This window comes from Triplophysa rosa, linkage group LG8 (assembly GCF_024868665.1).
Source record: "Triplophysa rosa linkage group LG8, Trosa_1v2, whole genome shotgun sequence".
In the NCBI taxonomy this organism is placed as follows: domain Eukaryota; kingdom Metazoa; phylum Chordata; class Actinopteri; order Cypriniformes; family Nemacheilidae; genus Triplophysa; species Triplophysa rosa.
The window spans coordinates 11,985,851-12,011,381 of NC_079897.1; the positions used below are offsets into that span (position 1 = coordinate 11,985,851).

The following is a 25,531-nucleotide window of genomic DNA, read 5'->3' on the forward strand; positions in this document are numbered from 1 at the left end:
TAAAGACCTTAAGAGCCGAGGGGGAACGATTTAAGTTTTTCTTTAATTATCTGGATCCCAAGGGTCTGCTGGTAACCGGGAACATTTTCACTAAACGTGGAATGTGACAATTGAGGGCCAGACACTCAGGGATGGTCGGGTAGATACTGACATCTAAACAATTACTGAAACAACCTAGAAAGCAACATTTTATTTTCAGCTCTACTAAATTTTTTAAATCAAGTGAACGATCAAAATGGAGACAAAGGCGGAGTCTTAATGCTTAACTAAATCTATTTCCTGATATTAACCAGATCCAGCTCAGAGAAAGAAAGCTGTTAGCATATTACAGCTGTCTGGTAGCCATAATCACCATTTAAAAACATCATTACACCAAATTTCTTATCATTACTCAAGGAACAAAAAAAATTACGAGAAATTGTTGATTGCGGGTTATCGTCACAATTAAAATCCATTGTGTTAGCAGAGCCCGCCGAACGCTCACCCCTTCCCGGCTCGTCTCATCTGTTCTCTTGTGCCTCTCTGTATGGGGTTCCACATTACAGGATCAAAATTATAGAATTAATTAGTTTAAAGAATGGCGACTGATTGGTTAGTGGAGATAAATTGGGCCCACTTGCACTGGGACATTTAAAGGATCTCGCTGAATTAACACCGCACGTGTCACGTCTCGCAGACGAGAGGGTTGGCACGAAATACAGAGACTGAGCCTGTCCAAATCTCACATAAGCCACCAAGAGACACGTGTATAGTGTGTGTTAACAAGTCTTGAGGTAAGAAAAATGCAGACGGCACGGTATAAAATCAAGAATGCGTATAAGAATGCGTTTTTTACGCAAAGCAAACCTTCAAAAATATATGAACCAGGGTTGGGTGATATTAACAATATATCTGCATTCTAATCATTCTAATCAAGATATTGTCATGATCCTGTCCTCCTAGTAGCCGTTTCTCTTGTTCAGGCTGACAGGATCATGACAGTCTCATATCTTGTGTCTGTGTTGGAAGCCTGTTTCGTCTTAGCCCCGCCCCCTTGTTTCATTATTCATTAACCCGTCAATCGTTTACGCCCTACACCTGTCTCTCGTTAACTCTCCTTAGTTGCTTTCCTATTTAAAGCCCTTGTGTTTGCTGTCTTGTGCTGCACCGTTTTGTGATCCTACCGTTATGTCTCGTCTGCCCCGTGAGTTCATTTAGTTAAAGTTGGGTTTTGTATATGACCTTGTTATGTTTTTGGTTCGGTTTTTCCCCCTTGAGGGATTTTCAGTTTTCAAGTTGTTTTAATAAAGACTTTTTGGTTAATAGCTGTCTGCATCTGGGTTCTGTCCGTGTAAATCATGACAGATATTTGTTGCCTGACAATATACAATTATTTAATAAAGACAACACAAATTTCTCCCCTGACAAGTAGCACAAAACATAGTTTTTCATATTGTTATATAGTTCAATTTGTTAATCTACCTAAGTAGTAAATCGTCGCTGTCGGGCGGAAACCTCCTATTGTCCAAATTTGGTCAATTTCATATTTTTTCACAAATCGATGCTATTGGTCAGTCCACATGTGGGTCTGTTATTTTTACAAATTATTAACAAATCTAAAGTGTTGAAAATAGCTTGAGAGCAAATCTCTTAACTCCATTGGACACTTCAACTGTCTGAGAAGTCTCGTAACTCCACCTCTTCTTCACTCCGTGGGAGCTTCTCGGCATTACGTCTCCTGATTGAAAGTTTTTTAGACAATAACGAGTGAAAATAGTTAGGTTAGATACATTTGAGTAGGCCTGTTTTAAAATTCGATAGCTGTAATGCTTAAGTGCAGAAGGAAGTCTGTGAGCCAGGAAGGTAAATTTACAAGCAGATTCGGCTAATTTCCACCTATTAGACAGCCTAGTCAGCTCATCGTTTTTGTACTACATCACTTATAGTTCTTAAACCTTTAAAATAGAGTTTAGGAAGATGTATGTAACTACAGTCGTTAGCTTTGGTTAACGATTGAAGCCTTTTCTCTTGTCAAGAGGCTCAACGCGACCGCTGACTTTATTTGCGTGCAGATTAATTTCCTCCTATATTAGACAGCCTGTTTAACGTTTTAGTTTGGTATTGCATCACTCATAGCTCTAACGTTTAAAATAGAGTTTAGGAAGATGTATGTAACCACAATCATTAGCTTTCATTAGCTCTTAAAGCCTCGTCTCTTGTCAAAAGGCTCAACGCGACCGCAGACTTTGATGAACACTGCTGGCAGCAGCGACGTCTGTGTCCGTACCATTCTTATCAATGACAGCGTAATCTCGTATCTCCCTGCTCCCAAGTCATAAACCTTGTATCTCCGATTAAACATGGTTTTGGGGAAATGTTGTGTTAATGTTGGTACACAACAGTATATGATAGCAATATAAGGTATAATACCAACTTTAACGATACAATGTTTAATAACTCAAAAAATATGCAGTTTTTTTAATTTCCTGAAAAATAATGGTTTTGATGATGCAAGGATTCCGCCCGACAGCGACGAAATGGTTAATAGGTCTACATTGTTTTTTCTGTTTGTTTTGGAACTAAACATTCTGAATGTGCTTTGAAACATTAAAACAATTGCTGCAAAACAGCATAATTTATTCTTTTAATTCTAGTGCAAATGCAACAATGTTGAAATTGTCCTTATATATCGATATATATATATATATATATATATATTATCGATTGTCTTCAACGTTCGAAAATCAATATCAATATATCAATTTGGTATATCGAGTCCTAATGTGAACCGTAGTAAGTAATAAAACATGGTTTAAATAAAACACCATTTGTATAAACTTCAATTGCCTTAATGGCAAAGTATTCGAGAAAAACCAGATGGTTGTAACTAGAAACGATCAGGTTTCTATACTTAAGTCAGTGGTGTAGTGTGAGAATCAGACTCTATCTCCTGCAGCAAGTATGTTTCAGATGAATGAACGTATGATTCACAACACTTTTCTCCAGCATATGATTAACAGCAAACCTTCATCAAAATGTAACATTATCCAGAAAGTGTGTTTATTGCCAGATCTTGCCCGTCAAATACAACATTAAATATGTAAAACAGAAACCAATGTAGACTCAAAACATTTAAAGGTTGTTACGGTTCACAAACACATAAAGCACAGATAATATCGTGCACTTTGCAAAAAGAACCAATAACATTAGCGAGCAGCCCATCTTAGTCCATCGCTCATGCTTAAATACATGCCTATCATTAAATCAAAAATCTCATAGGAATGCACTCAAATACATTCACTATAATTCACCCTCTCAAATGTGGAAGATGCGATTATGCAGATTGCTGGTTATGTCAAACAAAAGTGAGAGAGGGAGGGGAAAAACACACATCTGAAGTGTTGAATATTCAACGTAAAGATGCGGCTATTAGCTTAAAAGGAAAGAAGCGTAAACACGGCTTTAATTTCCGACGGAACCAGAAACTGCTTTGGAATATTAGATCGGGCTGTGATAGCAGAGAAACGCAGACATGTTAATTAAAAAAGAAAAAGTAATTATTCGTCATGTTTCTCTTGTTTTCTGAATGCCCGCACCTTGTCACCCAAAGCAATATCATTTGATATGCACATGTTATTTACTCAAGGTAAATATTCATTTATGTGGCCATGCTTATATGTGTTGGGACCTCATTAGAGACATACAATGTGGGGCTTCCCATGATTCCCATCAACCGATCCGCGTATATGCCAGCGCTGAAGGGGAGGGATGCTGGCAGATGGCATTCGAGGTGAGTGACAAGCAAGCGGGGAATGAGGAGAGAGATTTCTACAGAGGCAGACCGCCGACTCCCCTTCTTCTCTATGTAGCCTGTGAGTGTCATTTATCAGTTGCCTTTTATAAGCCGCAGAGACCTACTAATGACTGTATTTCCATATAGTGGTCATGGCTAATCCCAGAGGCCAGGCCGTAACACTGCGCTTAGAGACATTACGGCAGCGCTACATCTTAAAATGACCAATAAATATAGCCAGACCTCATCTCTGATCTCCGTAACTCTGAAATGTATGTGACTAACGGGACCAAAAAGTCATAGACAGCAATGGACTATGTTCTTTCATTGCCGCTGAACTGAAAGCGTATCGCCTTGAGCAGGACTTCTCAATTACTTTCTCAAGGGCCAGATTACCCAGATTAAAATTTGCGGCGCCGTATATCAGGGCAGGAAAACCCCCTGGACAGGTGGCCAGTCCATCACATATAGGCAGAAAAACACATGAACACTTTCAACACGACCCCTAAAGGCAATGTGGAGTCTCCATGCCACCTGAACTGGACTGTGGGGAAAACAAACTGATGCTGGGAGACCACTGAAAATCCTTACAGAAAAAACCCTACCGGTGAGCTGGGACTGAAACTGGGGACCTTCTTTCTATGACGTGACATTGGTACCCACTTGGCCAACATGCATGAACACGATTCCAATAAGATTCAAACATAATTTTCTTGAAAAACGACTAAGTCGTTTTGAAATGGACTAGTTATCAACAAACATAATAAAATAGTTAATGATACCGCGGAGCTACGGTAAAATAAGCAGTTTTGTAGAGGCTAGAAATAGCAAGCTAGCTTTGAACACATGAAAGTGGACCAGATGCCAAAACCACGCCTTCTTTTAGAAAACAATGATTGCACAAACATTTTACAGTCCTGGGACTCTGACAGGTGACAAATATATTTTAATATTTAGACTACTTTAATGATTGATTGCTTACTGGATGTCAATAAACCATAATGTTTACAAAAACACTTCCTTTAAAGCAGGGGTCGGGAACCTTTTTTAACCGAAGAGCAATTTTCCAGTTTTGGTTAATTTATTTTTGCAAAAGAGCCATTGCAAAAACTATAACATCTTTCAATGTCTTCAACACTAATAACTTGATTTATGTCCACAGTCTCACTTATGGTCCCTGTGGGGATCAATTGCTCTTTGCCTTCGATAAGAGAACATGTGCACAGACAAGGCAAAAACAGTGAAACAAACGAAACCGTGCATACATCTGGGCCTTTAAAAAATATTTCCATGACTTATAAACAACTTACAGGTTTACATTAGGCCTCCATTCAATTAAACTTCATTATATGTAACGTATAACAATTTTAAAAAGTGCACGTTCATAGTACTGATACTCACAAAATACTTCATATGTGTCTTCCGACTTTGCATTGCAATGTTCGACTTCTTGAAATGCTGCATGATCGGCGAATGTCTGACATCTGAGTACCGCGTTTCGAAAGCACACGGAGCTCTGCTCTCGTAATGTCATACACCGATCAGTCTGCGCAACACCTCATAAAAGCGAACATAGCAAGCGTCTTGCTAATAGCTTTGTAGTTCGGTTCGTAGGTGGTCAAGACACTTACATACCGGCATTACAACTCCTCTGTCAACCTTGACAGCTGTATGGACTTCATCTGCGAGAAAGACTGCTCACACGGAAATGAGGAGCTAAACACAGCGCATCCATACTGACGCGTCGCAGTTTGCATCCATCTGTTTCCATGTGTTTTTAAAACTTTTTACATGTGATTACGTTGCATGGCAACAAGTTCTGTATCATATGCCTGTATCAGCATGACACTCGCTCTTCTAAAGACCTCGCGCTCTGGGTAAAAAGCATGCGAATTGGGAGCCTGTTGGCTTTCGATATGATGCTGGGCTGCCGGCGCGAGAGGTTACCATAGAAACGATTATTGTCGTGACGCGGCTTACGCATAGCACTGCATGCATGTAATGGCCAGGACAACCTTAAATATTCATATATATTATGATGTTTTTAACGATCAAATGTTGGTGAAGGGTAAGATACCTGGCGAGACGCATGATTTTTGAAAAGAGCCATGTGTGGCTCGCAAGCCATAGGTTCCAGACCACTGCTTTAAAGGGATAGTTCAACCAAAATTGAAAATTCTCTCTTCATTTACACACTCTCAATGTGTTTCAAATCTGTATACATTTATGTATTTCTGAAGAACACAGAGAAAGATATTTGAAAGAATGTTTGTATTCAAAGAGTTCTGGGGCACCAATGACTAATATAGTAGAAAAGAAATCTACTACGGTAGTCAATAGTGCCCCAGAACTGTGTAGTTTCCCACATTCTTCTATGATGTAGAACAGAGCAAAGACATTTTTACAGGTTTGAAAAAACTTGAGAGTGTGTAAATGATGACAGAATGATAGCCTATTTAAGTAATCGCCCATTACAAATGAAATAGTCTCAGCCTCAGACGTCATGCACAAGGACCGCAGGCTAAAAGTCTGATGCATAAGGCACACTTTTCTGGAAAAAATTCAGCATGTTTGAATTTCACAGGATTTCCAGGAGACATGCGTGTCGCGTTCTTTAACAGTCTGCCTGGATACAACACGAAGCCATCTGATCCAAGAAGTTAACTGTAAATTAAGAATTCTATAAGAATTCATAACGATAGACTAAACACTTAATTCTTAAAAGTATGCGATGTTCACGGCATAAACTTATAATCGTTGTTGCTGTTAACTTTTGACACGTTCGTGAATGTACACCGGTCTGGTACTGCGGGGACATTTCCACGCCTCTAAACATGACGCGGCACAAAACGAAACGTGATTGGTTGCTTTACCTGTCAGCCATATTGGGCGGGCCTTGGCCAAAGTAAGCAGCCAAAGGTTCCATACCTTCAGTACGGATGTCTGGCTACACGGGACTACAAATAATACAACATCAGCAGCCATTGTTATTTGTTATATTGACCTAACATTTACATTTATTCCTTTAGGAGATGCTTTTATCCTAAGCGACTTACAAATGAGAGAGAATTGAACATTTTATCAATGAGCTAAATAATAATTATGTTAACAAGCACGCCTTTGTGGTAGTCAACGAAGAAAAGCACAAAAAATCTATTATCATTTGACTTGATCCATTACAATATGATACCAAAAGCGCTTTGTGTTTGTTCGTCAAGAGTCCTCATGAAAAGCCAGCTATAGAATGGTCCTCTGGACAGAAGTGATTGTGAAACCGCAAACTCTGTCATGCTGTGGGAATGTGACCCCAGATGGATCAGCCGTAGATGAAATTAATCTGCCAATGGTGTGGCAGGGCACATTCAAGAGGTCAGCAAGATGACACCTTATCCAGATCGACTGTGACGTAACGCCAGCATCCTGCTGTGTTTTAGCACGAGCGCCTGTGCATGAGGGACGCAGAAAAAGAGCTGTGCTTTCATCTTCCACGGATCAAATAAAGCCAAAGCAGCCTGGCATGGAAAACACGCGGAGCCAATCGGCCTGATTGTTAACAGATGCGCCAGATATGACTAGAAAAAGAGAGATGTATTAAAACATACAATCCTTCAAAGACGGCGCATATTACGGCTTGTGAAGTGAGATAGCGTGGTTTAGGATGCTATCAGCCCCGGTTGATGTGTGGAGGATAATTGCGAGTTTTATCTTTCAATAACTCTAATAAAATTCTCTTATTTTTCTAAAGCCGGCCGATGAATCTGTGGCTGTCGGATAATTGCTGTTTTCTTTGGATGGTGCACATATGCTTTGGCACACGGAGCATGAAAAGCGTGAGAACATTGAGATGATGAAAGGCACCTCAATATCGATATTTAAATGGAAAAGTGTCAACGGATCCAAACACTTTGAAATTGAACAGGAGAATGGGGTGACCAGGGTTAAGCAAAATGCCATATGTGTCCATGAGAGCAGATGTCTGGTCACAAGAGCAATAGTGTTAAAATAACACATAATCCTAAATAATATGTAATAAAATGCTAAAAATCTGAAATTTTAAACAACAGCAAAGCCATAGCAGTACATGAAACAAACTTCTACTCACAAAAAAAAGCTTCCAAAGAAAGATGAAAAGAAGCTACATTAATATAAAAACATGCATTACTATTACTATTAATTATTCCATTTTTTTCAATATTCAGCCACTTGACCTGAATAATGTGCCCCAGTTCAGTAAAGCATAAAGTTGATCCTTTTGATGGTTTAGATTCATTAAATATGTTTTGTAAACGCATTTATCAAACGTGATTTAACTATTCAATGAGATGGCATTCTTAACACATGCTTGTAAATCTGATCTGATCTGAACATGCTTGTCAAAGTCTTTATATTGCCCTAAAAAGGCATAAAAAGCCCCAAAATATAAATTAAGCAACAAAATAATCAATGCCACAAACATGGTTAAGCATAAGAATCCATTACATTATCAAACAATATTATAAAAAATGTTGATTAAAGCCACAATATGGAATATTTGGACCGCTAGATGGCGCACTTTCGAAACAGCAACAAAAGGCGAAGTTAAATGACGTTATGTAGGAGAGTGGAATTATGGGACATGTCTTTTTCACCATCCAGAGGCGTATGGAGATCGCCCATCATGTTCACGGACGAGGTAATGAATGAATTTTATTTTATGTCATTGTAATGAATTAGCTTGCAAGAAACGTGGAATGTAAATGCTACGTTAGCCCGCGACTGATATTGGACTTTGTCAATTGATTTAGTAGTGTAATCCTACACAGCTTTACCTGTTCAAAACAGTCATACAGTCGTCGTTTAAAAAGTAAATTTGAACGAACCCACAGCATTTACAAGTGGCTACATATTTTTGTGTGACATATACTGTATTTCATAGGGTAACTGCATTCATAACTATTCAAATAACCTGTGCATGAGTATTTCGTGAACAATAAAAAAATGTGCCTACCTGTCTATTAAAACGCATGCGAGAGCAGAGTCTCTGTCGAATCCAAGTTGGTCGCGAAGCTCTCTCCATTCAAAAAACAGCATGCCGATATTAATCCTTGTTTTATTTCTTCGTTTGTCCATAAGCCTGCTTGCCTCGTTTGGCCTACGTTTATGCTTTTTTATGTTTCTTTTACTGGCCAAAGAGTAATCGTGATCCATAATAACAGAACAACAGATGCTGCGTCCCAGATGCTGTATAACCACTTCCGCATTTGCGTCTTGCCGTAGTTTCTACAACCGGAAACTGAGGGTATGTGCGGTGCAGTGGATATTAAGTCACTGATATGTGACAAATACAAGGGAGACAAGCGACGGGCCATTTTTTTTAATGGGAATTTCTCTGGATTTGCACATTTTGGGAGCATTTGGGATAATGTAAGTACACAACTGCATGAAATATATCACACTGTGCAAGTGATTTTTGGATATTTCATAACAAAATTCTTCCATATTGTGGCTTTAACACCTCAGGAAAGCTGTGTCGAGCTAAAATGCATAGATTCATCTTTTTATAACCGTTTAATAATTTACTCCAATTTATTTAGGGGCTTTTCCGCATGACAACATGAGCGCCCTCACTTATTTTGTTGTTTTATTACATGGTTACCTCTCATTTAGCCATCGAGCACCAGTTGCTATACATGTGCTCACAGCCCTCTAGCAGTTGTCTCGGTTTGGCCCAAAAATAGAACTTGGAAAATCACTCTGCACTTCTGGTTGATACTCATTCTTCATCGTTCAGATCAAGACCTTTGGCTCACTGGAAGGATTAATGAGAACTAGATTGCGCCAAAAAGACTTTTGTCTCCTATCTCTCACCATTCAGGGATTGAAGCGTAGTATCACCGTCTTTGCACGTGCACACCGGTCATTGCTTTGGGCTTCATTTCCAATCAGATTAGAGGAAAGCCGTTGAATAGATAACTCACTTTCCAAAATCTACTCTCACTTTGCATTGCTGAAGATAATTAATCCATTACACTGGCATTCATTCAGTGATCAAATGAATGTCCTGGAGGTGCTACAAGACTCGATTTAGCGCACGTAGCGCTAAGCAGTCAATGATTGACACTCGCTGGTCACTCCCGCTTTCCATTCACAAGTGTAAAAGTTTTTCTATAAATGACAACCTTCATCTGTCTCGACAGTGAGGATGTATTTTTGCATATGTCATGGAGGAGAACTGAAGGGCATTCGATGTGTTAAGATCACATCACTGGTCTATGTTTAGAAGAACAGTTACTTCACAGACGAATACAGATACATCATATCATTATAATGTTTCTTTATTAATTGTCAATAGATCTGGCAGGATAGTGATACAGTAGTTATTTTTCTAAAAAATCACAAAGCATAAAAGGCTTTAGATGAAAATAGAATAAGCTTACTAAATATCAGGCAGAGAGAGAGCAGCTAAGGATGTACAACCAACAGAACATGTATAACTAAACCCAAATGGAAAGGGAAATGTTTAAGATCAAACTACATATCGTCGCCGTCCTTCCAAAACCTCAGATCTCCAAATTCGCTGTTTTTAGGGAAATGGAAAAAACAAAAACAATGTACTTTTAAAATGCTTGAATACTGTGTTGTACTTTTTATTGGTTAGAAATTTGCAAAACCCAGTGACAAACATAAAGGGTGACTACTACTACTAATAATTTATGGCAAGAAAATACATATTAGAAGGTTTTAGAAGGAAATACGTTTTTCTATACAGCACAGAAAATAATTTAACGGCTGCAGAACTATTAATTTGTCCCTAAATTTCCCCTCTGCTTATGTGAAGCGGGTGGCAGTGGGGAAACAGGAGAACGGCAGATCTAATTCCAACAATAAATGGCTCAAAACGTGACTGTTCCAATAACAAGTTGTGAAAGCTGACAAGTCGAGGACGGCCAGGAGACGAGACCCCGCAGGATTAGAGAAGAGAGCTCTGACAGGTGGTATGTGAGAGTGAAACCCAATTACTAGAGAAAGCTCTCTCACACACACGTGCACACACACACACGCACACACACGGTGTGGGTTATGGAAAGAGTCCCCTGGTGATTAAGGCTCAGTGTCTCTCTGGAAATGTGTCGCTTTGCCCTAAAAGCTTCTCTTCACACCTGTAGAACAAACAAAATCACCTGATAAAGTCAAACCAAACTGCTAAAATAAGGATCAGGAGATGGATCAAAGGAACAATTGATGTCAAGAAGACAGAACTACAGGGATGTGCAAAAAACACCTGGAAACATCTTCACACAGAGTGCCTGAATCTTGACTGCCTATCTAGATTTGATCAAATTATTAAAAATAGAATTTATAACAATAAAACTTAAATCTGGCACCAATCCAGTGTGCATATTATCTGTACCCATCACCTCCAACTTATTATGGTTTTCAGTATGAATACAGAATTACGTCTTTTTTTTTCTCACTACATTCTTAAGTCTCATTGCCCGTCTCCATTTGCCCGACATTTCAATGGATCTGAAATGAAACCACTTCAACCTAAAAGTCCTTCATTCACAAACAGATTTTCAATGCATCCGTCCTGTCTACTGTCCCCACAATGGTACAGTAAGCCTCTAATGGATAAAGAGTCTCGGAAGATTCATTAATATGAAAATGGCTCGTGTCTGGGATGAAATTAGCGGCCGCTCCAAATACAAATTGCGGCAGACTCCCGAGAGCCTGGACTATAATTGACTGAACTGTGAATCTTCACACATCTCTCCCACCAGATTAAAGGCCAGAGAAAGAGAAGATGACACATAAGGTGTCGCGAGACACAGAGAGAATGTTGTGTTAAATTAGCCGATTGCTACTTTCTCTGCACTTTTATTTCTCTATTTGCATTAAGAGTACTTAACGACTGTAAGATTGAAAAAAGGCAAAAAGACAAAAAATAGATACATTTATCAAAAAAATGTGATAAAGAATAGATGCAAGCATGTTTTTGCAAACTCATCCTGATCCTGTGGTCAGATGTTGAATCGAATCATGTTAACAGTCTCACATGAAATCAGATGGAAGCTTAAAGATAAGCACAGGTGGAGGCGTTTCATTTTTGGGGTGCTATGAAAGGTAAGATGTGCTGACTCAGGACCGTATATCAGTGTCTGATGCACTTTTCATACAAATGAAGTGAATGATAACCAGGGACTGACTCCAACATAAACATGCATCATAAAACTGGTGGACAAAATTCCAAGCAGGGGTGTCACAATATAAAGGAACTGACAATAATCTTATTGACTGATAGCATTCTTTATTTATTTAAGTTCAATAGGTATTGTGATGATGATAATGTAATTGTTTTTAATAATTAAAGATGGACCGATATATCGGCCAATAATCAGTATTGGTCGATGAAAGCAATTTTGGCAGATAGTTTAAAAAACAGCAGATTATCAGGGTCGATATATCCTGTCAATCAAAAGAAGAAAGAAAAATGCAATGAACTTATGTTCTGTATTTAGAAAATGTTAAGAAACATCACCGGCTTCATGTTCAGTATTAATCGTCATTATATGAATTAATAACATTCAGAAAGTTAAGAAATTATCAATTATTGCAGATTTACATCTACATTTATTCAGTTGGCAGACACTTTTATCCAAAGCGACTTACAAGTAGGAGAGCATATAAACATTTTGCCAACACGCTAAACAGTACCATTAGTTTACAATTAGATTTCACTCTGAACAATCGTATCGGTGGATCTCTATTAATAATTATTTTCGCCACAACCACTGTGTAGTGGAAACCTGATATTGTCATATCCCCTATTTCCATTTTGAAATTCCCGGAAAAAAAATGGGATAACCTTTTGTCTAGTTGTTGTGTGTTTAACAAATGTTTGAGTTTATTCAACTGCAAATTATACAGACATATAACTATCGGTTGCAAATGCCCAGTCAAAGTGTTCAAGGGCCAGCTTGGCAGGGTTGCCAGATCTGCGTAACATAATTCAATGACCAATTAAAAGTAGCCCTATGTCCCTAGTCCAAACAGTTGTCTATGTTTTATTTTTTATTTATGGCCTATCATCTCACCAGCCTTTTTTTGCCTACAGTTGGCAAGGCTTTAGTTAACAATAACTTTCATGATGAAAAGCACCGGCCGGATCAAGACACCTGAGCATTTGCACGGTTCAGCGTTTCATTAGCTGGTCATCCCGGAGGTTACGGCCTGACCTCTTTGTCAAGGTATCGAGCAGTCCTGCGTTGTAATCAGCACCTGCCCTCGGCGTACACCATCCGCGGAGGGTGCTTCACCTGAGAGGAGACCAGTGAAAAGGGCACTATAGCAAAGTGTTCACTCAGATCACAGATAAGCGCACTTGTTTAGCTCTTCGAAAGGCTTGCCGTAATGAGGTGACTTCCCTGTGACCTCATGCAACATTGATGAATTATAAGAGATGCCGGCCAACAATTAAACGGCTCTTCAAAGACAGAAAAACAAAAAGGCTAATGTACTCGTAATGTTTTCAACAAAGTGGACACTTGTTTGCTGCGTCTGAGCGCAAAATGTTCCAAGCACGCCACAAATGGACGCTATTGGTCTGGAGGTCAAGGCTTGGATGGTGCTCGGGTATATGAACGGAGTGCGCCGAGAGCTTGTGTCTAGTGTTGAAAAGATATAATTTCACAGCTCCGTCCTTGGATTTCACCAGCCCAGAGCTCTTATAGTATTCATGTATGATGCACCATGTGGTAGAGCAGGTTAACCGGCAGGTCAGATTTCATGACTGTGTAATGAAGGCAATATGTTCAGGCTTTGCGAAACCTAAACTTTCGGCCAACCACGTTTTTTCTTCCTGAAATAAGATGACATTAAAGTGAGATTTGTGTAATCGGCAGTGCATTTAAGGGAAAAGTTTAACCTCCAGCCAGAAGTCTGAAATACGGAATGGCTTTGCATTTAAATTCTGCCACTAACCCACTCTTTTTATCAGACTAAATGAAACAGTGAGACCTATGAGAATGTGCGAAATCTCCTTAGCGAGAGAAATCTGACACATAGGAAATTATCATTACTTAACAGCCGGCATGCATGGAATTATAATGAGAATTATAATGAGCTTTCCTGTAGCTCAGTGGTTGTGGGTTCGATCCCACGGGATTGCACATACCTATGTAAAAATGTATAAGATAATGCAATGTAAGTCACTTTGGATAAATGCATCTGCCAAATGCATAAATGTAAACGAAAAAATGTAAATGTAATGAGAAGGTCAACGGTTTATTATATCCTATGTCTTCTGTAGGTTTTTCCATTAAGAAGTGATGTGAAAACAAGCATTACGATTACTATAGTCCATACAAGATGATGTGAACAACACCTATTACACATGTGCTGCCAATATTTAAAGTGATCCGATTTTCATTTGACAGATGATGAAATGATCCACCTACACTGGAGAAGGGACGCAAGCAAAAATATTGTCTTAATAATAATGTGATGGATTTTATTGGTGGGATGTTATCTGGCAGATTAATCCAATTGGAATAATGGCCAAAACACACAACAAAAAGGAATTTTGCAATGGTTTTAATGGAAAAAGCTAATGGTTCATCATTATGGTATTTTAATGGAAACCGTTAGACTTTCTGTGATGGTTTCTTTTGGGTTACTGTTGATTTTTCAGCACGTGTATACATTGAATGCTCTCTATAAAATGCATAAATGTAGATGTACTTACAGCACAGCAGCATCACAGTGAGGGGTTCTGCCTAGACCAACACCACTCACATTATCTAAAGAAAACGTAAAGATCCCGTTTTGTAAGTTGCATGCAAGGCCCTTCACGTTCTCACATAATCAGTGCTCTCCAGTCTGACAGGTGCTTTTGCCATTTCAAAGACGGTGAGGCAGAGGGTCTATAAATCACACATCTGTTCTGCTAAGCACATCTAATGCCGCTAAATGACTCCTCAGGAAGAGTGTAAGACATCACTCACGATCCAACCTTAACCTCCCAAATCACACAGTCATTTGCCACCCCTGCAAAACCTCTCCAGCACCACAAAAAAAAAAAACAGATAAGAGGCAGTAAATTGGGGAGGCAGTAAATTGGGGAGGCAGGAAGCTAGACGGGTACAAGAGATATATGGCAGTAAAGTCGGGGGGGTGAAAGGAGGAGTGGAAAAAGTTACTCGGGGAACTGTCGAAAGAATGCTCCGGGTTTAACATGAGTTAAGATCATTTGACAGCACTAGTGCCATCATTTTGATTCATAGAAACGAACTTACTGGTCCCCTTATTTTATACTACTACATCTACTACTACTAATAATAATAATAATTATTATTATAACAACAACATATTATTATTATTATTAATATTATTATAATAATAATATAATAATTATTATTAATATTATCTTACACAAGTACTTTAACAAAAATCCCTTACAATGTTGGCATGTATGGTTGTAAACTAACGGTACTGTTTAGCGTGTTGACAAAATGTTTATATGCTCTCCTACTTGTAAGTCGCTTTGGATAAAAGCTGCCAAATGAATAAATGCAAATGTCTACAAACATCACCCTTTGTAAACAAATACATGAATAAATAAATAAAAACAAGGACAGTCAAAACATCTTTTCATTAAATTAATAATTATTTTCATTATATCACACAACACAAGCTGTTGACTAAGCTTGACTTTAAGTATTGAACCCAGAACGTTCCTTTAACATATCTCACATCACCGTGAAAACAGCAATAACAGTGTGATGTATTTAGACAATGGAGGAACACGTCTGTGAAAGGTACAACGTGTGGAAGAGAGAGTGGGCTCAAAGAAAACGTGTCACTTCATCCATCTGTCTGTATTTGAGGGGAAGGTGGATGGTGGTCTCTCGAGACCGCACTTGGCATTTTCATCACCAATGAAAGGCATTTTGCCTGGGAGCAGGTGACGCAATACACAGGGCCCGGAGAGCAAGACTATTCTTACCTCCCATTTAAAACCAGCACGCTCAATTGTGAAAAACTGTTTTACAATCTAACCTGTTCATGTAAAGGAAATCAATGGAGATTGTCAATCTTCTAGGAAAGAAAAAAACGGCGACCTAGTACAGAACCCCGCTGCTTTTTGCGAGACAAATAGACGCATCAAAGCAGCGACACGCAATTAAAAATACTTGCTGAGCATGTGGAAATAAAAAGGACAAACAGTCAAATTGTTAAAATCAAATTAGCACATAAAAAGATACAACTGTCCTCATGTGCGTATACAAGCGCGCCTACATTTCTAATTAGCATTTAATTGTTATTTCCTTTCATTTAAGGAAAAAAATCATCACTTTTTAATTTGAATGTAACCGAGCATAAACGTAACCTATACATATGGGGACAAAATTACAACCTCAATTAACCCTCTGCAAATTAAAAGTGCTTCTCGCAGCACTTCTGTCTGCCGTCTGTGGGATTACCAGTGTCCTCCGCTTCTGGGGCTCAGAGGGGGACACACACGGCATTATGGGTATTGTTTTAAATGTTGTTTAAAAAATTGTTTTTTATGAGACAGCAGTGTAAATTTGGAAGGCCCTCAATGAGGGGGTCGTACTTTTAGTCCCATTATCTATTGACAAAATACAGCCGCGGAAAAAAAAGAGAGACCATTCCAAATGTTCATTTAAAATCAGCGTTCCTAGATGTATTGTGGCTGTTCCAGTCTAGTGTCTTGTTGAATTTCAACAAAATCAAACCTCAGGAGTGACAAAGTTATCCAACAGCAATTTGAAAGACTGACAGCATGACAAGACGCATAAAACTGTGATAAAAATTGAGGTTATTACATAAAAAAATATTACTTTTGTTTTATTTTATACATATAAATAGTACAATTTTAAATCAGAAAAACGGTCTCAGAATTGGTCTCTTAATCTTTTGTCCGTGGCTGTATATAATCTCAACTATTTGTACTTTGACTACACAGTTCGTTGAAATACTTGATTCTCATTGGTCAGTAACAACATTGACTGCATTTATACATCTTTGTTAATGTTAGTTAACTAATATCAACTTTTGATTTTAAAATTAGTAAATGCTTAAATTAAAATGAACTAAGATGAATAAATGCTGTAGAAGTAGCTACAGTATTTTTCACAGTCGTGGCCTAATGATAATAGAGTCGGACTCGTGACCAGAAGGTTGCCGGTTCGATTCCCAGGGCCGGCGGGTAACGACTTGAGCAAGGCACTTTACCCCTACCTGCAGTGATAGCTGCCCACTGCTCCGGGTGTACGTGTGTTCACCACTTGCTGTGCGTGTGTTCACTACTCTCTGGATGGGTTAAATGCAGAGGTCACATTTCGAGTATGGGTCATCATATCTGACTAATAGGTCACTTTCACTTTCACTTTCATATTAAGTAATGCATCGACTAATGTTAACTAAAACAACGTTATTGTAAAGTGTTACCTATTTATGTGGGAAACCTCAATGTAATATTGTAAGTGAAATAATGTACATCCAGTGAGTAATACTCTTGTTAATAAATCCGGATGCGTCGTCGCATTTTACCAAGAGGTATTCATTTAACCATAACTCTTCAACCAGTTATGCTATCAAAAAAAAATAGAACTGCTCCTAAAAGTAGACAAACTGAGCTTTTTGAATATGTATGTATTACGGTAATCACTTGCGTTTCATAAGCCATTTGCTGCAGTTTTCGTGGAGAGTGGTAGAGGGCAGATATGAACAGGGAGTGAAGGAGTGCGACAAATTAAGAGTTTTTGAGCAAGTAAAATAAAATGAAAATAGGCAAACAAAACATGGCGAAGAGGAACTATACAACATCAGAGGTGATTGAGATGCTTTTTGATCATGAAACTGACGGTGTGCGAGACTCTTCTGACCCAGAGTCTGCATATTCAGAATATGCTGTGGGTGTCGATCCAGACGTGGATGGGCAAGTAAATGTTGTCTCATGAGAAATGTCCGTAAAACGGGCTTAGACTTAGTGTTTCAAAATACCAGTTTCACATATCTTGTGTTGTGTGCATATGCCTTCATGCACATGCTTGGATTTGTATGGATGCGTGTGTGCTCTTATATGCGTGTATGTGCGCACAAGTAACGTTATGCGTGGACATGCGCAGTGCATGTGTATATCTGAGTGTGTTTGTGTACATGCGTGTGTGTGTGTGTGTGTGTGCGTGTCGAAGCATGTGTACATGCGTGTATGCATGCGTGTTTGTATGCATTCATTTGAGTGAATGGAGTGAAAAGTGCAAAAAAACGCCTGGAGAACTGGCGACAAAAAAGGCTCCTGAATGAAAACTATGTACATGAGTGACACTAAAAAGACATTTTTGCATGTACTACAGTATTTTCCTCATGTCTGAAGTGCTAGATTCTTTCGTTTTTTTGAGAATGTCTGAATAAAAATCAGTAAAAATGTATTTCCGTTTTTTTATTTTTGTCTATTTAAATTCTATTTACAAACTCACAACACACAGTAATGGTGAAAACCCTTATTTTTTTGAAAGACAGTTGTTTTCCGAAAATAAAACGATACCTTGAACATGATGATAGGATATTGTGTTAGAATTTGACAGTCAAAAGAACAAAATGTGTGAAAACAACATATTTTCCCTTCAGGCTCTAAAGGGTTAAGGCCCTGATCCCCTGTCAACCTTTGGATGGATGCACCGGCTGGATGTACATCATCCATCAGTCATTAGCTTAGTTTCTTTCCACTTTCATGATCTGTCTAACAATAAGAACTTACCTCTAGATGTTCCAGGATATATGGTGGGTTGGTCATGCCCAGGCGAAGCATTGCGCCCTCTGGTATTTCCTTCACCAGTTCCCAGAGCAGCGACGGAAGGTCGGTGCCAATATCTCTGCCGTATGCTCCGGTGTCTTCACTGGTCAACCAAATCTCACAAACCCCCTCTGTAAGACAAGAAGATCAATGCTTACTGCTTTATCCAGAGCGAGCCAAGTAAGCGTACTTTATTGGGCCAAGAGAGATGCACAAGTGAAATCTTATGTGTTTCCTTGGCACAAACACACACGTAAAAACATCCAATGACACAAATGATTGATAAAACGTGTTACACCTAAACACTTTAAATGAATGACTTCAACGTGTTAACTTGAAATTGCATGAATAAAAATGCATTTTTCCAAGTGGAGTACAGCATATCTGGTTTAACAACATGCTGAAACCAAATCAACAGTTTTAATGAAGTGTGGATGCTGTCTTAGAAGGCATCTGTCTTTGTAGGCCATGAACAGCAAGGGTCTGGAAACAGAGCCTCTAAGACTGTAAATTCCTACAGAGAATTACAACTGACAAGTGTCATTTGGTCCATAAATTGAAACGGCGATCGAGGCACTGCCCCAGTAAGCACGGGCCTGAAATTCAATTCTCCACTAGTACCTCTGACAAAAGCGGCGGACACATTTCAACCTCCATGTATCATTTCTTGCTTTCCAGAGCAAACGGGGGCACCAGTGAATGAAGACAGAAGACAGCAGACAGCCGCCCCACTGAGTGATAAATCTTCTGAGCTTTCTTAAACAGATTGCGGGAGAATTAATAAGTGGCCTTTGACTGGGCATCATCATCCGGTCGGAAAACGGCTGACGTTTGGCGCATCATTTCGTGTCCACACATCAAACCCGCGAAGCTCCGTTGGACTTGACTTAATCTTAGTGATGTCATTAGCGACGGCAAAGCCATTATGACACATTGGTCACGGCGAGCCCTCTGTGCGAATGGGAGCACGTCACGCGCTCATAATTGAAAGGAAGTCAGCGTTAAGTTTAGATCTGTTCAGATGGAGATCATTAGTGGCGCCGCTGATGGGTGGCCTTCTGTCTGCATTATTAATCTACCGTCACTGAATGGGAAGTGAAGGTTAGTGCTTACTGCACATCACCTGATCATTATAATGCCATTGTCTTTATCCTCTGAAACGTTCAGACTGCTAATGGATGTTTCAGAGCCGCTTCATTGACTTGAAGGGTCAAAGTGAATCTATAGTCTGGATCATGAGGAAATTAGTATTTATGTGTGTCACAGGGTGAGGACTGTGCTGCTGGTAAAATAGCTGAAGGTTTGAGATACTGGAAACTGCCTTAGAAGGTCTAAGTAGGCAGTGGGCGACAAGACAGCCAGCCAGGTTTTGGAACCATGTTAGAGAGAAACAGACAGGGACACGGTGCTACGACACCATTTTAACTCAAACCCCTGGTGGAATCATTACAGGAGGCAGAGAGCGAATGTCCATTTCCAACACTTCTATTCAGTGCTGGATACTTTCATCTTTAATGGGGAGGGGTTGAGGTGCTCCGCGGATCCAGGGTGAAATATCACAGTGCCCGCAGTTCATGTTAAGCACAGGTGAGGTGATAATGAGCGAGATGTGCCCTGTCCAGCCTCACAGGACCCACAGTGTAACGTCAATATTCCTACAAACATTGTTCCTCTCACCGGCACTCGCAAGTGTAACAAGACTCGACTGCATATGTGTGACTAAACAAGGGGCTGTTCACACTAATTATCAATAAAACACCTTTTCTGTCCCATCTTCTATAATTCACTCCACTGCTTTCACTGGGACTAAACGTGTCATCGTCTTATGAAGAACATTGAATAAAACAAGAAAAAGGCTGAAAACATCAGCACGTGACCGTGTGCTTGGTTATGCAACTGCAATTTAAAAGAGAGTAACAAGTGTGACAAGACTCAGCTCATGATTCTATACACTCTAAAAAAGGAAAAGGTGTCATTTTGTGTTGATTTGGTGTTAAATAAATAAATGGGGCAACAGACACAAGTTAAAAGTAACACAAAATGTTTTTTTTCACATAACTGATATTTGCATATAGGCCACTAACAGAATAACAACAGAATTTCCAAAAATAACACACAAAAAACTAATAAAAATAAACAAATAATACCTACAAATAAGTAAAAAAACAATAGATACACATCATTTTCATTTGCAAAAACATATAACTGTGTATTCCAAGTCCTATCAAACTGCAGTTGGGTTGTTTTGATTAAGCAATATTAACTAAAATGCTAACATCATAAAAACATGATTTTTGAAAACTGACTTCTGTTTTTGCAAATAAACTCTTCCGATAGTTTAAACGGTTGGATAAGTTTGAAATAGTTAAAACAACAATTGGCATAGCTGGAAAAAGCATCCAGATCCTACATTGTTTACATTTCCAGCATCTTCTGTATGTTTGATACATGATTCTATGATGTGAAGATCCTCATTTTTACACCGATGACAATTGGGACATTCACACACAACTTTTGGAAAAAGTGCAGACACTCCCTGAATATGATACATTTGTGTAAGTTTTTGTTATTTTCCTTAAATACACTATTTTTATGTTTTCCAGAAAAAAATAATAATTACAATATACACCAACCATCCTGTTTAATTGTGATTAAAACCGAAATGGCCATTTACTCATTTACTTTAAAGGGTTCATATCTACACAAGTTAGAGCACTCAGGGCTCATTGGAATGCTTGATTCTTATTGGCCAGTCGCGACATTTGTAGGTTGGTTATTCCCAGATAACAACCTCCCAAAACTAATAACACGCGGTAACCCGGATGCAGCAAATCATTTTGACAGTTTTTTTTGACAAATTAAATATAAATATGTCTTATTATATTTACAAGTGATTAAACCAAATTGCAGTTTCTTACCTTGCATTCAGTAAAAACGAGCTAATAAAAGATTTCAAATTCACATTTCATGTCCAGTTTTTTCTCATGTGGCAAGTAGCAGTGTAATAAGCGGGATAATGTACAAGCAGCTGGCTGTTATCATGAAATACGCCCCTTTAGTGCTTCGCGTCGGGTCCTGATCAAACTGTCGGGGCTTATTTCTGCGATAACTGGCTGCCTGTACATTATCACCTAACATAGAACGCACCTTGTTTCACATCGCAAAATCACGGTCATTGCTGACAGTTTCGCTTGGGCTGGGTCACAACACCATGGGTGTAATGTAATCACACGTAACCTCACAAAACAGAGTCAATTAACCCAGGTGACGCAGCGGGGCGGCTGTCCGTAAGCATGCTCTGAAAACAGGATGCACACGCGCTGCCCCGGCGCATTTCCATTACCTGAATCCCCATTAAACATGCCCGATATTGTTCTGCCACACCAAAGTGCTGTTTCCAGCATGGGCATGTGTCATGTATTGATGTCATCCTTGCATAGGGCAATTCCCTTTTCCAGCAAAAGAGAAACAGTGGAGGGGAAAGAGTAAGCGGTATGGAAACAGGGGTGGTGTGGAAAGTGTCCCCGGCACACGGGGAGTGGCACGCGGCAGCGGTTTGAATGCGTGGAAGTGTGCCGTGTCAGGAAACAGCTGGATTTAGACTTCGTCTGCCTTTCCTGCGCAAAACTAGCTACTCTGTCCTTACAGTTCTGAATCTGGCTCTGCGGGAATCCAGGGTCAGTGAGTTTGTATACAGCAGACGGTGTGTGATTTCAGGGCCGCACGCGTCCTAGCAGCCTGCAGCTTTACGGGAGCCCGTTTCCACGCTACGCCTCAAATCCCCGCTCTGAGTGGCATGTGTTATCTAAACCTGGTTGTGTAAGGCGCATTACAGCGTCCCGGTTCTCTCGCACATGCTCGGAGTGCTGAGAGGAAACTGCTTTTTGAAGCTCACGCTTTGAAGAACATGTCAGAGCCAATCAGCTTCTCTCAACGGGAGGTTTAGTAAACTGCATTGTGGAGGGTGGAATCGTGTTAAAGCGATATAGTCGGCACTTGAAATGATTCAAGCGGAAAGTGAAAAATAAAGCTAAATTGTTAATTGGCTTTTAAAACACTCATGTGAAGCTGTAAAATAGTGCTTCATCTGCGAGTCCCAAGCGTGTGAATAATTAATATCACTTAATGCTTTTAAAGCTGTGTTGTGCAAACACTGTAAAGTGCTCGCTCGGGTTTAGAGAGCACGGCTGAAGTGGAGCTCCAGCCCGGCGTTAGATCTGGACGGGCCTCGGGGACGGTCAAGTCCTCATCACATCGCTATCATCACTATGCCTCAAAGTCACAAAGTGATGTGACCGCTTTATTGCTGCTATTACGGGTACACAGATATTAACACTGCATCCAATGCGGCACATGATGCGATGCACTGCACACTTTCTTTGACAAAACAGCACAACACATTTAAAAATATAAAAATGTATTTTGGTTCAATCTGATTTTGGGGATGGTTTGTAAATTAAATGAGGCTAAAAGACCCCCTAAATATCACCACTAGGTGGGTTTACATCAGGACTGCTCAGGCACACTTACTGTCAACCCGCCTCCGTCTCCATTTGTGTACAAAGGTCTCCCCTCCTCTAGCTATGATTAGCATGCTAGAAAAAGACAGAAGACAATGGGGTGGAGGGAAAGAGGTTGTCTGCATATTTATAGAATTATCAGCCATGCTCCATCCTCCACTCCATAATTCTCCAAAACGCCGCTGCTGTTTTCACATAATCCCTTACAGTGCTATTTTGCTCAATCTGCATGATAAATATTCTCTAACCGTGGGCGATACTGCCTCTATAGATCTTTATTCACGCTCAGATTAGTTTAGTTTCCAGGCATTTCCCCTCCCAACGGTCTTCCGCTTAATACCGTTCAGGGAACCAGAGAGCTGTAATCTAGAACTGCATACACAAACACACGCATGCCAGTTTAAGGGGATTTTTTACCTAAAAATGAAATTTTGGTCAACATGAACTCAAAGGCCACACAGAGATGTTGTGGAGTGGACCAACCAATGCAGAAAAAAATGGCAACTGCTGTTCACAACTTGTTCATAGATCATTGCGTCTCTCATAAGCCTTCATTAACAGAGAACTAGAGCGTAAACCATGCATTTGAAAATAACAACCTGTTTTTTGCACAAAGCTTTCATATGGCCAATTCCAACGTTACGGATGTGACATTTCAGTCAAAACTAAAGAAATATTACTTTGTAATATTGTGTGTATTATGTATTGTATGTATCACCAATATACTGAAACATCTGTTTATATTTACCTAAACAGACAAATATCAGTCTATGAACAAGTTTCTAATTTAAAAGAGGAAAAATTGAATCCGTTAAGGATGTGACAAAACAGGACGCACGTTTTGGAGACAAAATCCATTATAGGATATTTCTAGAAGCAATAATTCTCAAAGAAAAGTGATGTCTCTTTATAAAACATAAAAGTTAATTTATTTTAATTCTCATGTGCCCATTTATGAGGAATATGGGCCGTTATGGATGTGACAAGTCACTTACCTGACTATATAAAACTATGATTTAAAAACAAAACAAGTGCTCAAAAAACTGACACCCCAAATATTGACATCTCCCCTCTCAGTATGTTCAAAACTTTGATTTTTTTTCATGTTAAGGTTGACATTTGCATGAATTGCCCACATGGTTATAGTAGTCTCCCTCTGTCACCTCCACTCGACTCTATGCATGTCATTTGCTTGATGCTGTAAATTTATACACAGGGTGACAAGCAGTACTAATGGCTCAAATGCCACAATTTCACATTGTCACAATCCCGAGCATCTCTAAACACAGATTGTGATGAATACAGACGCATGAATTAACCAGTCTTTGATGTTTCAATGAGAAGCTTCATTCTGATTCAACGAGGTCTGTAATTATCAGCAATGATGTGCTGTACTGGCATTATACACAAAAAAAGGCTGTCAGAAACTTTATAAAGAACATGTTGAGAGAGACAAAAGCAGATCGTAAAATCAACCACTATGAGAATACGCTCAATGTTAAAAAGTTAATCTTTTTAAAAACATAGATGCCAATATAGAATATAAATTATTTGGTTAAAAATAAACAAAAATCTGCTATTGAGCAAGCACATACAAAAATATAACAACATCTTTGTTGAAAACTTTCTAGGGCCCTATGAAATCCATTTGATTTTTTCCCAAATTCCGCATTCCGTGTTTTCCGTCTTTTACTGTACAATAGTAAGTAATACATTTGCTCACATAAAAAAAATCTTCAGTAAACTATAGTATTCACTTATAAACTATATAATAAAATGTATGATTTGGTTAAGTTTAAAAAGTACATATTTTCTTGGAAAATGACAAATCGTTTCACTAGACAACACCCTTATTCATCGGCTGGTGTCGCGTAGAGCCTTTTGAAGCTGTGATGAAACGGAAATTTGGACCTTAACCAACAGCCCCCGTTGAAGTCCATTATATGGAGAAGAACCCTGGAAAGATTTCCTCATAAGCCTCCATTTGTTTTCGACAGAAGAAATAAACACACGGGCGGCTTATATGACGTGGATGAGTGAACTATCATTAAATATTAATTTTAAAGTGAACTACTCCTTTAATGCACCATGAACTAACATGAATAACTGTATTGACATGAACTAACATTAAGTAAGGGATAATGTACAGGCAGCCGGTTGTTATCGCAGAAATAAGCCCCGACAGTGTGATCAGGAACTTGTATCACACTGAAGGGGTTTATTTCGTGATAACAGCCGGCTGCTTGTGCATTATCCCGCTTATTACACGGCTACTTGCCACATGAGAAAAAACTGGACATGATATGTGGATTTGAAATTTTTTATTAGCTCATTTTTACCAAAAGCCGTTTACTTTCGGTTTTAAGATAAGAAACGACGTTCAAATGTCACAAACAGGCAATTTGGTTTAATCATTTGTAAATATAATGTCATATAGGT

The 25,531-nt window shown here is 39.1% G+C and overlaps 1 protein-coding gene across 2 annotated transcripts in view; it reads right to left on the reverse strand.

Annotated features, from left to right (window-relative positions):
- The window catches only part of cdkal1 (CDK5 regulatory subunit associated protein 1-like 1), a 419,123-nt gene that overhangs the window by 171,943 nt on the left and 221,649 nt on the right, over positions 1-25,531 (reverse strand). For both annotated transcript variants that reach the window (XM_057341126.1, XM_057341127.1), the window contains exon 9: positions 18,537-18,703. In XM_057341126.1, coding sequence (XP_057197109.1) covers positions 18,537-18,703 — 167 coding nt within the window. The remainder of the gene's footprint in view (positions 1-18,536; positions 18,704-25,531) is intronic.